Here is a 16,507-nt window from a genome sequence, read left to right on the forward strand (position 1 = left end):
TCTCCAAGCACATCTTAATATATATATCACATCTAACGGTTCGGATTGACTATTCGGACTTTGAAAACATAGAAAAAGGATTTGAAATATAGGGTGCATTTGGGTGCACAAAAATTTGGGTGCATTTGAACCCTCCTCATATATATATATATTGACGAGAGAGTTCATCTAATCCACGCAAACGGAACATATTATAAACATCAATATGTTCCAAGTCAAAGTCAACATAATATCTTACCGTTGCATTATGACCCGGTCCCGGCTCCCCTGTCTGTCTTGTAAGTTCATATATATATATATATAGAGAGAGAGAGAGAGATAGGCTAATGTGCTTCCGGTAGCATATGGGCCGAAATGCTTCCGGTGAAAATTTGAAATTTCAAAATCCAAAAAGTCGATCTGAACCGTTCATCTCCTTCTCCATATTAATATCTGCTTGGAGACCAAATTTTACATTTTTCTGAAATTTTTTACTATTTATTAAGCCACTTTGAAAATCGCTAATCCAACGGTAGCTTCTGATTTTTACTGTTTGGTAAGCCACCGTTGGATCAGCAATTTTCAAAGTGGCTTAATAAATAGTAAAAAATTTCAGAAAAATATAAAATTTGGTCTCCAAGCAGATATTAATATGGAGAAGGAGATGAACGGTTCAGATCGACTTTTTGGAATTTCAAATTTCCACCGGAAGCATTTCGGCCCATATGCTACCGGAAGCACATTAGCCTATCTCTATCTCTCTCTCTCTCTCTCTCTCTCTCTCTCTATATATATATATATATTGACGAGAGAGTTCATCTAATCCACGCAAACGGAACATATTATAAACATCAATATGTTCCAAGTCAAAGTCAACATAATATCTTACCGTTGTATTATGACCCGGTCCCGGCTCCCCTGTCTGTCTTGTATATGAGAATATATATATATATATATATAGAGAGAGAGAGAGATGGGCTATGGTGCATTGCAATGCATAGGCCATGGTGTGCATTGGACCATAAATCACCGATTCAAAGTCCAATGACCGATCCAAACCGTTCATCTTGTTCTCCATATTAATTTGTGCTTGGTGACCAAATTTTATATTTTTTGGAATTTTTTTACTATTTATTAAGCCACTTTGAAAATCGATGATCCAACGGTGACTGTTTGGAACAGTAAAATCAGAAGCCACCGTTGGATCAGCGATTTTCAAAGTGGCTTAATAAATAGTAAAAAAATTCCAAAAAATATAAAATTTGGTCTCCAAGCACATATTAATATGGAGAACAAGATGAACGGTTTGGATCGGTTATTTGGACTTTGAATCGGTGATTTATGGTCCAATGCACACCATGGCCTATGCATTGCAATGCACCATAGCCCATCTCTCTCTCTCTCTATATATATATGAGAATATGCTAGCATGCTATGCATAGCATAGAGCCTCTCCATAAGATATATATGAACCGTTGCTAGCATATTCCTATATGGAGGCGTTGAAATTCTTCGTGAACAACTATATAATTTATCCGTTTGTTTATGGAAGTGCTGAAATTTATGACACATTTGTAATTCAAATATGATTCAGAAATCCTCTTCTTAATTTCAGCACTTCCATAAACAAAAAGATAAATTATATAGATGTTCACGAAGAATTTGTCAAAGCAGACTTGATAATAATTAACAAAAAATATTTCAATTTGCGGAAATGATTGATCAAAAAAAAAAACATGTTTCATTATTCCTTTAATTCTCTTACCAATTTTGATTAATTCCTCTAATTAATGTATATTGGTATCGTTTGAAAAACCTTCAGTAATATTCCATGAGTGAGTCTATGGTACTATGCATATCACGGGTTGTTACTGTGCTACGGCTCTATATTCGAGTTTTCAAATCCTAACGGTCAATCCGAACCGTTCATCTTGTTCTCCATATTAATATGTGTTTGGAGACCAAATTTTACATTTTTTGAAATTTTTTTACTATTTTTTTAGGTATTTAGAAAATCACTTGATCTGAAAATTCTGGACCATCCAAAAACAGTGATTTTTAATAAATCTAAAAAAATAGTAAAAAAATTTCAAAAAATGTAAAATTTGGTCTCCAAACACATATTAATATGGAGAACAAGATGAACGGTTCGGATCGACCATTAGGATTTGAAAACTCAAATATAGAGCCGTAGCACAGTGTCAAATCGTAATATGCATAGTAGTACCATACACTCACTCATATTCCATTCAAAAGAAGGAAAATATAGAGAAAATAGAGAGGCGATTATTGAACTTCAATTAATTGTGTGATAATCCAGATTTTTTTTTTCCAAATGATTAATTAATTATAACATAATAAGGATTATTTTAAATCAAATTTAATAGATAGTTAAATTATTGGAACAGATTAAAAACTTTAGTTGAAATGTAACAAAATAATACCAATAATATAAAACCAAATGAACCTAAATAATTAAATGCTAGCAAATTTTAAAAAATAAGAAATCATGAATGATAAATTAAGATAAACTTGATTCAAATGAATAGTTAAAATTAAGTCAACTAAAACTTTAATTCAAATGAAATAGAACTCCAATGTAAATATAAATTAACCACGAAATAGAACTCCAATGTAAAATTAAGTACATGCTTTATCAATCGAATATATGTATATACATAAATGAAACACTTTGTTAATATAAATTAACGTGAACTAATAATAACATAATCTTAAAAGTAATTAGCTTGAACTTATAAAATTAAATGAATAAATCATCAAAATTTAAACTAAAACCAACTTAAATAATTAATTTGAAAATCAATGAATATATCTTTCTAACAGAGTACAAACAATACAAAATAATTGAAAAGGAAATTAATAAAAAAAGAAAGAAATGGACATCCACAGACAAGCGGTGTTGACATATCAGGACCCCTATTACACTAAAGATTTATCTACCACAAATAATAGCCATATCAATGTATATATTCCTTATTATATCTTATATGATATATTGATATCTGTACCTGTATGTATGCAATATACTCGTCTCCTTTGTGGGTGGGCCCGTAATAGAAAAAGGAACATACAGAGAACTTGATATGTGAACACCGGATTTAAATTAATCACATATATATTCTATGGCCCTAGCTCGGAAATTTCGTGGTTGCGAGCTATAACACAAACATACACAAGTGGATCTTTTGGAATTACAACAATTACAGTAACTTGTAAAAGATGGCGTGGAAAATTCCGCTATCCTACAACTCCAACAGTTGTCTTGTTTCGTGGAGAAGACAACAAGAAATTAACCTATCTATAAGAAAATTCCACCTAAACGTGTAGTACAAATAATTGTGAATGAAGAGGATTATTAATCCGAATGGATATTTTGATCTCTCCTTGTAATTAAAAAAAATATATTCTTTTAAGTTCATTTAATTATTTCTCAAATACCAATCTGTTAAATGCAATAAAGTTACACAAGGTCCAGCTCCAGCCCAGGCAGACGATATAATGACAAGACTTGGTCCAGTCTACGCTAAAATGGTTCCAAGTCAATGCCAATGAAATTTCTTATCTTGCATTAATTTTGATTCGGTGACTTTCGGTCCCGGCTCTCCAGTCTTCTAATTAGTTCATATATATATATATATATATATATATATATATATATATAGATCTATGCTATTACCCAAATCCAAAGCGAAACATTTTCTAGTTAATCCAAAGCCAAGTCATGGCCAAGTCTCTCTCCCCCTTTTCCTTCCTATGGCAAGCCGTGTTCCTCCCCTCGAAGAATCCTAAACTTTTTTCTAATATTTTCTTGATCTACATCCTAGGCCATATGTTGCTTTACATCGGCATCCAGTTATCGATCACACCTCTTTTATCTAAGATCACCGAGTTGGCGAAGTTGCTACCAACAATTGACCCATCAAGCCCTGAATTTACCGAGCTTCTTAATACCTTAAAGGTAGTTACCAAAGAGTTGCTCGTTTTTGAAATTGTTTACTGTGTCTTTGTGTTTGTGATTTCATGTTTCCTGTCAATCATTACCTACTATGCGAACTCGACAGCATATCTAGGAGAGACGCTGACACTGAAAGAATTGCTGAACAAGGTTAAGAGCATAATCAAAGGGCCAGTAATTACACAGCTTTTTGTTTTACTCTTCTCCTTTATCTACCTCATCATTGTTTTTGCAATCACGTTCATAATTGGGATTGTCTCCGGTATTTACAATATTAATATCAGTAGTTCATGGTTTTTTATAATCCCTTTGATTTTGTTAGCAACTCTTCTCATGGTCTACTTGGGAGTTATTTGGTCCATGAGTGTGGCGATTTCTGTTATTGAACCAAATGTTTACGGACTTAGTGCGATTTCATGTGCGACAAAACTTTTGAAAGGAAAGAAGATGCAAGTATTTCTCTTAATTCTTGCATTGATCATCGCCTCAGGCATCATATATGCATGTAATACAATACTTGTTATGTTTGCTTCCAGTTCCAAGGCTGGTAGTTTGGTTTTAGGGTTCGTGTACCAGCTTCTAATGCAGGTGGTTAACTTGTACACTATGATGGCTATTACGGTTCTTTACTATGAGTGCAAACAGAGCAATGGAGATGAGTATACCAAATTAGACAATACCAGTATAGTGTAGACAATTAAATATTTTAATGATCATTGTGTGTCTTTGTGTAGTGTAGTAATGAAGTTTGCGGATCATGTATATTTGTTACTCTCTATTATATATGTGTATAAATGAGAATCTAGGCTTTTGAATTGTTTGATAGATTTTGTTTGATGTTTTCACTTTTCCAGATAACTTTGCGTATTGATTAATATTATATCAAGAAGATGTGGAACTGGAATGAAAAATAATTAGTATGGATTCATTATACATACTGATAAAATAATCCATCCTGCGTTGGGTGAGCCGGCATTATGGACTTTCTTTTCAGGGCTATGTACTTAGTCAATTCTCCCCCATTTTAAATATTTTCCCTCAAACCCATGGCCTCTTTTTTTTTTTTTTTGAAAGAAGTAACATTGTCACCGATTTTCATTAAAATGAAAATCAAAATATTACACAGTATTACTGATATTAGCTACACACGTACCACAAAATACTTACAAAAATGAACTACCATCCAACAACCACATAAGACCAACAACATCGTAAATCAAAACCTATGGCTAACAATCCAGAAAAGCACACAAAAAAAATGTTAACAACAGCTATAAGAATAACAATTTGCATTTAAGGCCCTATATCTTCCATATTTAATCAAGACACCATCTGCAACTTGTCTTCACCATCCAAAATTGTCCCTACTCCATTCATAAAAATTGTAACCTGGATATCCTCCATAGAAATGGCCAGCGCCTTAACCAAAACTTTTCCTGGAATAAACTTCTTATTCCTCATTAAAACCACGATCACCTCAACCAAATCCTTATTTCTCACTTCAAGCCACAACCAAATGTCGTCTTTATGACTTTGTTTGTTCTCTGTCCTCTTCGAAAGCAAATTACGTTAAAGCAAAATGTTGTTAAAGTTTAAAAGCTTTAGTGTTGAGACGTATTATTCATAAAATGCTGTTAAATATGTGTATTAAACGTACAATTCGCAAATTGCCGAATAATTTGCTAATTCGTTATGGTAGAATGAATAATTTGCCGATTATTCATAAAATGCTGTTAAATATGTGTATTAAACGTACAATTCGCAAATTGCCGAATAATTTGCCAATTCGTTATGGTAGAATGAATAATTCGCCGATTCCACTACATTAATCTTAAACAGACATCAAAATAGCAACCATTCACAACAACTCGATGGTACTACAAGTCAGTATGTCAAAAGCACAAAAAGCTCTTTCTTCTCTACAACTGAAATAGGTTTAGACCCAAAAAAAAAAGAAAAAAAAGAAAGAAATTGTGTAACATTATTTTCTATTTTAAATTGAATTGAAAACTTCAATTTGTTGGTAAGGTTAATCTGATTTGTAGGACCTAGAATGAAGAGTCATGATTGTCAGTGCTCGGTTATCCATATGTTCACAACTCCACTTATCTGTGACCCCGCCAACTGAACTTATTTAAAAACTTGAACTAATTACAAACAAATCCGAATATAATCTGTAACCCAACCTAACCCGAGCCGGAACAACCCTAAAAACGTGTTGATTACAAGCTGGATGACTCTCAACTTGACCAAATCCAAACACGAACAACTCAAAATTCGAAAATAATCTGCCAGGAAGATTCAAAACCCAACCTTACTCGAACCTGAATAACTTGAAATATAAAAATGATACAAAGCATCGACATGAAACCTGACTCAACTAGGGATGATCCAAAATTGTATAACCTAAAACTAGATTTGACCCGGGACCTGGAATTATCCAAAACTAGATGACCTGAAATCTAACTCGAACATGATGACTTGAGATCCAGCGATCATTTAAAGTCAAACTGACCCAGAATTAATTTGCATTCCCCTTTGACGAGTGATAGCTTTAGGTTTTGGATCACATAATACGACAAGTGTCATTTATTTCAAGAAATAGACGCAAGGGGAAAAAAAAAATGAAAAGATCCGAAATCCTGTAACTTAATGTTTCCTTAGCTCACTGACAAGAAAAACGAGTTTTTGTGGTATTGAAAAATAACTCAAGTACACAAAATTTTGCAGGTAGTGCAAGATGATTATTTCCCTAAAAACAATGATTATTTTCCTCAATACAACATAAAGAACAATTGCAATCCCCCAACTCACCTCATCACAAAAATGTCAAAAAGGAAACCAAAAAGAGAATAACAACTGTAAAAGGTAAAAACAACGGAAAAAACCTCTATCTGATCTTTCTGAAGGAGTTGACACGCTCAAAATCTGGAACTGCATAATTCTTCTCAATCTCCCATGCAAGGTGAGACATGGAATTAAATGATGATTTCACCGCTTTCTCATCTGTGACTTCTCTTGGGAAAGGGATTCGAACAACAAAAACCCCGTTTTCTGAGTAGATGTATAAGTCAAACCCTAGCCTGTCCACCCAAATCATTTTCGCACTTGACACCTGTCACAGTTTTAGCAGTCCACATGCAAATTGGTACAGACTCATTTCAGTCTATGTCTGATTATTACTGTCTAAAAGCTTAAACCCAAATAAACAAAGATCTATGTCCTATTCACTCATAAACCCAAATAAACAAAAATCTAAAAACTTCTATTAGGTATCAGTACAGATAATGATAGAGGTGGTACCAGATTCTTTGCTAAAAGTTCATTAAACAGTCTAGTATATTAATAAAGATTTTTGGTACTGATATGAATTACAAGAACACGCTAATGTATGCTTGTTTTATAGTGGAACAGAGTACAGAAGAACAGAACTTGCCTGAAAACCAGTATCAACATAGACATTGCATAGACGGTTCACATCTTCAGCATGTCTTGAATTCATTTCTTCTACTATCTTCTCAGAAACATTCCTCAAAGGGTCAGGTTCGGCTGTTACATACTCTGATGGAGCAACCCAAACACCATCCTATCACATAAATTAATAAACAAGAGGACAAACTGTGTGAGGCAATGTCTGCTTTTATAGATATAGAAAGTTGAGGTTGGAAGTAAATACATACCTCACTAAAATCTTCCATATGAAATATTCTTTCAACTGATATCAAGTACATGAGGTCCAGATCTGCCTCTTCACCAAATTTCTTTTCCCACTTTGCACTAAGTTTCTACACCATATACAAAAGGGAACCTCCTCAGATAAGCCGAGTTAGATGCAGTGAAGCATTTTGAAAATCCAACCTATGAAATTTTGTTTTGCTATTTAGCACTTACGTTCAAAAGCTTTTCATCCGTAGGCTTTGTCAAGCTCCCGAGCAGGGTACACTGTGGAGTTCTCAATCCACTCTGCTCAAACTGCACACAAAAGCTAGTGAATATATCAAAACAGAAACTCAATTCATCTATTTTTAATTAAAGGCACCTCATGCTTCTTCTTTTTTTTGCCTCAAATGGCAGTTTATCATATTGGTAATTCGTTCAAAATTTCATCTAAGGTGCAACAACAGACTGACCCCCATCTCCACCAAACAAGAAATTGCAAGTTCATCTTTGGTTAACTTTTAATTGAATGTCCATTAACTCCTGGAATTAATCCAAATATTAAATTTGAAAACAATATAGGCAGATTCCATTGTACAAACAAATAAAAAGAGAAGAACTGTAGTACCTTTACATGGAAACTGGATCTGTTGTCTACCGCAAGTGACCTATGAGCCGGATTGAAGCAGAGAGCAGGGGCTCCATCCGGGTCCACCACAAAGCGGGCACCAATACCAAGCGGCCATGTGTCATGGGCCAATGCCGACAGGGTGCCCGTTTGGGCTAGGTCCATTATGGACCGAGACACCTCAGCGGGCGAGGGTTTTGTCTTGGATTCCGTGACTGCCGACAGAGGCTCGGTGGAGACGGCGTGGAGAGAGCATTTGGGGGAGGATTGGGGACTCGCGACATGCTGGAATTGGTGGGGAGAGAGTAGATGGGGTTTGTTGGAAAGGGAGAGGGGTGGAGAGGGACAAAGCGATGGGGAGATGAGGGAACGCATTGGAGAGATGGATAGAGTCGGTGCGAGAGAGAGAGAGAGAGAGGGGTCGGAACTAGCCCGAGCTAAGCACGAGCCATAGTCCGTAGTTGACCATGTCTTGATCGGATTGGGTAAGTCTGCTCTTTCCCTAATTTAAAATTTTACAAGAAATTAACTACATGTTAAAATAAAATTTCAAAAATAATGTATATTATGTATATGGCTACGGACTTGTATTAAAAAAAATGATAATGTATCCTTTATTATATTAAATTGCGGTGCATTACAAATGAGTAAACTATTCATCAAACACTTAAAAATATAATTTAATTTTTATCGGCATCCAAATAATTATCTAGTTAATGAGTCAATAATTTTGTTTTTGTTCAATAAATTTTGAAATCAGTTGTTATTGTTGTGAATTTATTTCTTTTCTTTTAAACGAATATAATAATAATTTTCCAATTCAAATATTCCAAATTTTTGCTTTCAGAAGAACAAACAACTTGTCAACTCTCATCGTATAATTCAGCCCAAAATTTGGCTAGAACCATAAGATTTTATACTTATAGCAAGACTTGTAACTTCTTACAATAAATATCTTAGATGTTTATACTAATTGTAAGTTTGTAACGTGCTGAAGAATATCTAGTTGAAATGGTAAGATTTAGTTCAAAGATCGCGTCTAGCGTAGTAGGTTTGGAACTTTTTAGAATTGCTTCTCGTGAAACCTTTAAGAATTAGATCCTTATAGATAGGGTTGTCAATGGCATTCCTTTATTTCTTTATCCACTCCGTATCATATCTGATAAGACAGGTATGAGTTTTTTTTTTTTTTTTTTTTTGTAAATTTATTGAATACGGGTACTTGTAAAGATTTTTTTTTTCCGTTATCTAAATGGGTGAAGTATAGATAAAGCATATTTCATGTCGTTACTCGATCAGGTAATTATAAGAAGAAATTATATATATTGTATATATTAATAAGCATTGAAAAGAGTGTCTTAATTGGTTTACTTGTACTTAACATGATCAAAAAAAATTTCTAACATGTGTGAAATTAATGAATGTATATGTTTTAATATTTTATTTAATAAATAATTATTATATTAGTATTATATGTTATTTATCCACTACCGTTTCGTTATCCAAAAATTATAACGGATAAAGGTATGATATGATAAAATAATTTGTAGCGGATAAGAATAATGTATGGGTGCAGGTATGAAAATATTTCCACCCGATTCTGTACCCGTTGACACCCCTAGCTATAGTATTTTCATTGTTTATTTATATTGCCTTCAAAAATAAAATAATGTAAACCGGATCCCAAAAAACTTTTTCGTCCTTCACACCATGTTTGGATGGAGAGTAGAGGAAGGAATAGGAGGTTAAGAATAGAAGGGAATGGAATGAAATGGAAAGGAAGATTAACATATTTAACCTATTCGTGTTTGGATGATTAATGAGAGAAAATAAATGTAACTTTCCTTTCCGTCTTATTTTTTGTTTGGTTGACTAAAATTTAGGAGGTTAATGAGAAATTCAGTGACTGTTGTAGGTTTGAAGAAAAAATCTTGTATGAGAATTATATATGTAAAATATAGAGTTAGGCATTTGTGTTATTTTTTCTAAAAATATTTGTAACAAAATTTCTTTCCATCCGTTACACTCTAATTTGGAAGGGAAACCGATTCTATTAATTATAATGATACAAGGTTAAACCTTTCACCTCCTATACCCTCCACCTCTGACATAATTTTAACAACCAAACACGATTCAACGGAAAGTTTTTGTTTCTTTCCATTCCCTCCCTTCCTCTACTCTCCATCCAAACAAGGTATTAATTTTAGGACCAGCAATATTTATGGGGCAATGATCAATGGGTTGTGTGGAAACAAATCTGCGGGAATTCTCAGAGATTTAAGGGAGCTTGAAATTCTGAATTCAACCATTTATATGTTTCGAGATTTGTGAATAAAAAATTGTCTGCTTTGAGATTCGTGTATAAAGAATTTAGATGGTTGGATTTGGAATTTCAGGGTCCCTGAAATCCTCAAGGATTTCAGCAGATTTCATTCTGGATTGTGTAGCATTGTGATACATTCAGATTCGGTTCGGATCAAGTATATCAGTATGCCTGTCAACTTTCTTAGAGGAGCTTTTCTTTTGAATTAATTTGTCGATGAAAGTGAAAATAATAATAAGGTTACTTATGCATACTAACACGATCAGACAAATTTAAGATGATTCCAATTTCTCACTGATGTAAGTTAAAAGGAGTAGATTTGAACAAAGTGATGGTTTGAGACTTTGAGTGAAGGGAGAGAAATGTTATCAAAATTGAGGAGGGTTTAAATACTTCGTGTTTTTATGCCACATTGTGTTTCAAATTTTATATCTCTGTTTTCAGAATCTAAACTATTGATTCAAACTACTTAACAAAATATTTACATTAAAATATGTTTAAAAACCATATTAGCTTCGTTCTATTAATTTTTAGCGGATGGTAACAATAAATAAATAAATAATAATCGGCACTAGAAATTTTCTCAATTTGTAATATATGTCCTTCTTCAACAAAGTTGTTTACTATGGATCTTTTATTCTTCTCAGCATAACGACCAATATCTTATTCGATGTTTACAAAATATTGTCAGTGCCTAATGGCCGTAAATTTGTTGAAATATGTGTACCCCAAAAAGTTAAAAGGCATATAATTGCACACTCCACAGGAACAATAGAGTACAAGCATCCTGAAACGCTATCCTCTACGGAGTTTTTCCGTGCGGTGCTGTGCGGCGCTTTTAATCTGGTCCGTTCGTTTCGGATCGGACGGACTGGATTAATGGTTCACCAAATTTTGAGTTTTTTTTAAATTCAGGCAAGATCTTATCTGGTCCATCCGATTCGAAATGAACGGACCAGATTAAAAGCGCCGCACAGCACCGCACGAAAAAACTCCGCAGAGAATACTTTTCCCAAGCATCCTTCGATCTGGATTAATTATATCCCCCAAATGTGCTCATTAATCTAGTTCAGTATAAACATCCTTCGAATGGAGTCCGCACCCTTTGTATTAACGAACCGTTTGAGTTTAGTTCTAGACCCGATCATAATTCAGATCAATTCAACTCACACAAGTAATGCACGAGGCTTTGTAATATGAATAATTATTTCAATACTCGTACTACAATATCCGTGCTACAGTACCCGCACTTAGAGGCAGGGGCAGAACATAGTGGTGGGGAAAGGGTGCTAAGCACCCCCCTATAGTTTAAAAATTTATAGTTTGATCCATTAAATTTTGTAAATTTTATATGCATTAATATCTTTTAGCCCCCTTTATAAAATGAAATTACACTATATTTAATTTTTCAGCCCCTCCAATATCTATTTTCTAGTTCCATCACTGCTTAGAGGAATAATGTATTATGATCCCACTAATTATATTATATCTACTAATTATTATTCTAAAAATATATTATATAGTCCCAACTAATTATTATTCTAAAATTTCAGCAGCACCCTTTCTCTATTGTCTCCACTAATTATATGGTCCCTATCAAAGTTCCAGCATTAATTCTGCGTCAACCTTTCTCTAATAAATATAATTGACATCATAAAATAAATACTTCAGTGCATAGATATAAATACTTTCAATACTTAGATATTAATACTTTCAGTTTCATATGTAAAAAATACTTAGATATTTATACCTTCAATACTTAGATATTAATACTTTCAGTTTCATATGTAAAAAATAAACGCTATCCTCTACGGAGTTTTTCCGTGCGGTGCTGTGCGGCGCTTTTAATCTGGTCCGTTCATTTCGGATCAGACGGACTGGATTAAGGGTTTACCAAATTTTGAGTTTTTTTTTAAATTCAGGCAAGATCTGATCTGGTCCGTCCGATTCGAAATGAACGGACCAGATTAAAAGCGCCACACAGCACCGCACGGAAAAAATCCGTAGAGGATACTTTTCCCAAGCATCCTTCAATCTGGATTAATTATATCCCCCAAATGTGCTCATTAATCTAGTTCAGTATAAACATCCTTCGAATGGAGTCCGCACCCTTTGTATTAACGAACCGTTTGAGTTTAGTTCTAGACCTGATCATAATTTAGATCAATTCGATTCACACAAGTAATGCACGAGGCTTTGTAATATGAATAATTATTTCAGTACCCGTACTATAGTATATGTGCTACAGTACCCGCACTTAGAGGAATAATGTATTATGATCCCACTAATTATATTGTATCTATTAATTATTATTCTAAAAAGATATTATATAGTTCCAACTAATTATTATTCTAAAATTTTAGCAACACCCTTTCTCTATTGTCCTCACTAATTATATGGTCCCTATCAAAGTTCCGGCACTAATTCCGCGTCAACATTTCTCTAACAAAAATAGTTGACATTATAAAAATAAATACTTCAATGCATAGATATAAATACTTTCAATACATATATATTAATAATTTCAGTGTCATATGTAAAAAATACTTAGATATTTATACCTTCATAGATATAATACTTAGAAGATAAAATATTAGCACTTAAAAAAAGTAAGATATTAATATTTTGATGTGTAACTTGTTATGATAATCTCTTTTCGAGTTCTTCAATTATTCCTGCGTCAACTTTCCTCCAACAAATATAATTGACCTCATAGGTATAAATACTTCAGTGTATAATAAACTAGTATCGTGCCTGTGCGTTGTAACGGAGACATTAAGATTGAATAGAATATGAAGAAACTTTTTTATTGACATTTCACCCATAATTAAGAAAAAAATATAAATGAAAATAAAAAAACACAAATGAAAAAAAATGGAGAGATAAATTATAAATAACAATAAAAGAAACAACAACAAATGAAAAAAATGGATCAAATATAACACGAAAAAAAATCTTGTAGTATCATTGTCAGTGTGAACAAAATAATATGAAAAGTAGATTATAATTGCTCCAATTGAAAAAATATAATAAAATTAGAAATGTTAGATTAATATGGTTTGTACCTTATTTCTCGCTCAAGACCTCCCGGTAAACTAAATTTTTTGTATATACTTTGGGGGCATCAATTTCCTCCTTCTGTTTCAGTATAATTTTCAAATTGAAATTGTTGTTTAAAATGAAAATTTGTGTTATAACATGCCCTATTCACCTGTAAAATTTCACGTTTATGTTCAAAGTGTTGTTATGCTTAAGGGTCAATATCAGAGGTATTATTTGAAAAACAACATCAGTCTTATGTTAACAATGCCATTTTTTTATTTGACGGACTTTGGGCAATTGCTAAAATAGTTAGAAAATCTTACAAATGGAAATTTTTCAGTGGTGCACTCATGAGGATGTCTAATAAATGTTGTACAAAGAGTTTAGCTTAATTCCTTTCCTAGATATATTTTTATTTTTGGTTTTGTTTTAGTACTATTTTAGAGTTTTTTTGAAACCAGTTGCTAAATTTTTGGATTTTCTTATTTGTGAGGATGCATGCTACCTGGATGAGACTGATTAAGTATAAATACTAATTTGGAATTTTACCAGTGAGAAGACAGTATATACAAAAAAAAATAAGAAAGTCTCTATGAAATCCATCAACGACTTAACTATTTGCAAAATGACCCTTGTCAGTTTTATATGTGTATTTTACAAGAAGGGCCTTATTTCTATTTTATTTGTGCTATTACTTATAAAGATGATAGTCACGACATTAGCTTGTGTCGTTTAGAAATAAGGTTATATGAAAAACTAATTGTCTCCACTTCTCATTTTCAACCTATTTTTAACTTTTTAGGGTCCACCACACTTTAACAAAATCTGAGGAAACATGAGGTAATTTGAACATAATTCGAAGAAAATCCATTCAAATTTCAAAATAACAAACATTCAAAGATTAAAAGTACTATAGTGCTAAAAATCACTAACAGATAAGCATAAAAATATATAACCTTAGTGAAAACAGTAACACAAATAAGCATAAAATTACAAGGTAGCAAAAATTAATTAACATGTGACCATGCAACCTACATTAATTTTGTTGGTTTATGGTATTAAAAAAAAATTTCCAGTTAAATAATGCTTTGACTTAATAACCTGCTTGTTATCACCATGTCTTCTTATTTTAGGAATTAGGGGCTACCTGCCACATATTTGATTTTACTGATACAAAACTATATCTATAAAGTATAAACTTTACATATTTACATAAATTTTGTTGGTGACATTTTGACCGGTTATTTAAGGGGTTTCAATCATTTGCAAGTTTAAATATAGATACGTATATAAATAAAATTGATAATATTTCTAGATTTCTCATGGCAATAGCTATAGAAATATAGAATAAAAATAAGGAATGAAAGAAATAAGGAAACATAATTATATCGCTAAATTGGAGAGGGAGAAATAAGGAATGAATGAAATAAGGAAATAAATTATATCGCTAAATTTTAGAGTTTATTTAATTTTAATTGTAATGCATTGTGTGGCGGTACGTGTGGCGAGTATGTTTTTAATTAAATTTAGACTTTTACACATTATTCAGATGCATTTAATTAAAAGAAGACATTTTATGTAATTGGAGGGCAAAAGATTAAATCCGAAATTTGATCTTTCAATCGTAGCCATTGACGGATCGGACACCCAACGTGCTTAATAATGGAATGGAGATACTTTCAATATTTAGATATTAATACTTTCTGTATCATATGTAAAAAATAATTGCAAGTGTAGGTATAAATATTTGTACGGCGAGGTATAAACACTTGCGTGATGACGAGCCTGAAAATACGTCATCATGGATCTCATTTGAAAGAAAAAATTGCATAGATATTAATAATTTAGAAAAAAAAATTCAAATTGTAGAGTTTTTGCAGTACCTGTATGAAGTTATATTTATGCATTTAATTTTTAGCGATCCTCGGGTACTGTAGCGCGGGTATTGTTATCTTCGGGCTTTAAAAATCCACGCAATAAATAATTGTTCACATCATAAGTATAAATACTTCCGTTCATAGGTATTAATACTTTAGGGAAAAAATTCGAATTGTCCAGGTTTTGTAATTTCCACAAGAAGTTATATTTTCACATTTAATTTTCGACAGTTCCCTACGAATACAGTGTGGATACTGTAGCACAGATACTATTATCCGCTCCCTTTTAATATTTGTGCGGATATAAATCGGTGCCGATCTATTCTCAAAACTTGTTAAGTAGAGGATACGAATTCCTTTGATTGGCTGTACAAGCATCCGTAAATAAAAATAGCAATAATAGTAGAGTAGAAGTATCCTTTCCTTGCTAAATATTCCACACAAAAATTGTCAGCACCTAATAATATCACATAAACATAAGTGTAATTTTCAGCACGCTTGAAAAATTCTATTTACATTTTTTTTGGATTGAATTTGATTGATATTCTATCCTAACCTACACCCATAGATAAAATTTAAATACAAGTTAGTTATTATTTTTGAAGAAAAAGGTAATTAATTGTGTCTTTATTACTGAAAATTAATTCTGTCAAAAACTAATAACTACTTCCAAATGTACGCTAAGATAAAATTTAAAATTTGAATGCACGTTGAAATTATCCTAAATATAAAGAGCTCAGCCCACCTCTGAAACAAGTACTTTAATTTGGCGGTTTGGTGGAACGCAAGGTAATATTGACGCAAAATTCTGGAAGAAACCGCTCTATAATTGTATTTTGAGCATCCAACTCGATAACAGCAAACATACATATATACATCCCACAAATTGTTATCATTAATTTCTAGAGGGCCTTTTTTTTCTTTTCTTTTTTCTATTTTAGTTACTTGACAAGACCGAACCTAGCCACAAGCGATAACAAGAGCAAAGCCAGAGATTGCTCGGAAGGAAAATTAGAAACAGCAAA

At 32.6% G+C, this 16,507-nt stretch overlaps 2 protein-coding genes across 2 annotated transcripts; one reads left to right on the plus strand and one right to left on the minus strand.

Moving 5' to 3' along the window:
* Positions 1-3,657: 3,657 nt before the first annotated feature.
* LOC144565188 (uncharacterized) lies at positions 3,658-4,780 on the plus strand. Its single transcript, XM_078314866.1, has one exon. The coding sequence runs from the start codon at positions 3,722-3,724 to the stop codon at positions 4,646-4,648; it is 927 nt and encodes a 308-aa protein (XP_078170992.1). The 5' UTR covers positions 3,658-3,721; the 3' UTR covers positions 4,649-4,780.
* Positions 4,781-6,677: 1,897 nt separating this feature from the next.
* Positions 6,678-8,676, minus strand: PGR7 (proton gradient regulation 7). The gene is made up of 5 exons (XM_078314865.1): positions 8,241-8,676; positions 7,847-7,927; positions 7,636-7,740; positions 7,392-7,541; positions 6,678-7,070 (listed from the first exon to the last, which is right to left on the minus strand). The coding sequence occupies exons 1-5, from the start codon at positions 8,613-8,615 to the stop codon at positions 6,846-6,848; spliced, it is 936 nt and encodes a 311-aa protein (XP_078170991.1). The 5' UTR covers positions 8,616-8,676; the 3' UTR covers positions 6,678-6,845.
* Positions 8,677-16,507: the final 7,831 nt, after the last annotated feature.

Source organism: Carex rostrata, chromosome 14 (assembly GCF_964058835.1).
Source record: "Carex rostrata chromosome 14, lpCarRost1.2, whole genome shotgun sequence".
NCBI classification, from domain to species: domain Eukaryota; kingdom Viridiplantae; phylum Streptophyta; class Magnoliopsida; order Poales; family Cyperaceae; genus Carex; species Carex rostrata.

Bases quoted from the DNA above. Each gene is read 5' to 3' on its own strand.
- LOC144565188 (XM_078314866.1), top strand. From the start codon at position 3,722: ATGGCCAAGTCTCTCTCCCCCTTTTCCTTCCTATGGCAAGCCGTGTTC.
- PGR7 (XM_078314865.1), bottom strand. From the start codon at position 8,615: ATGCGTTCCCTCATCTCCCCATCGCTTTGTCCCTCTCCACCCCTCTCC. The intron at 7,928-8,240 runs GTACTACAGTTC...TTTTGTGTGCAG, and splicing joins GATCCAGTTTCCATGTAAAG to TTTGAGCAGAGTGGATTGAG. The intron at 7,071-7,391 runs GCAAGTTCTGTT...AAACTGTGACAG, and splicing joins ATGTTGATACTGGTTTTCAG to GTGTCAAGTGCGAAAATGAT.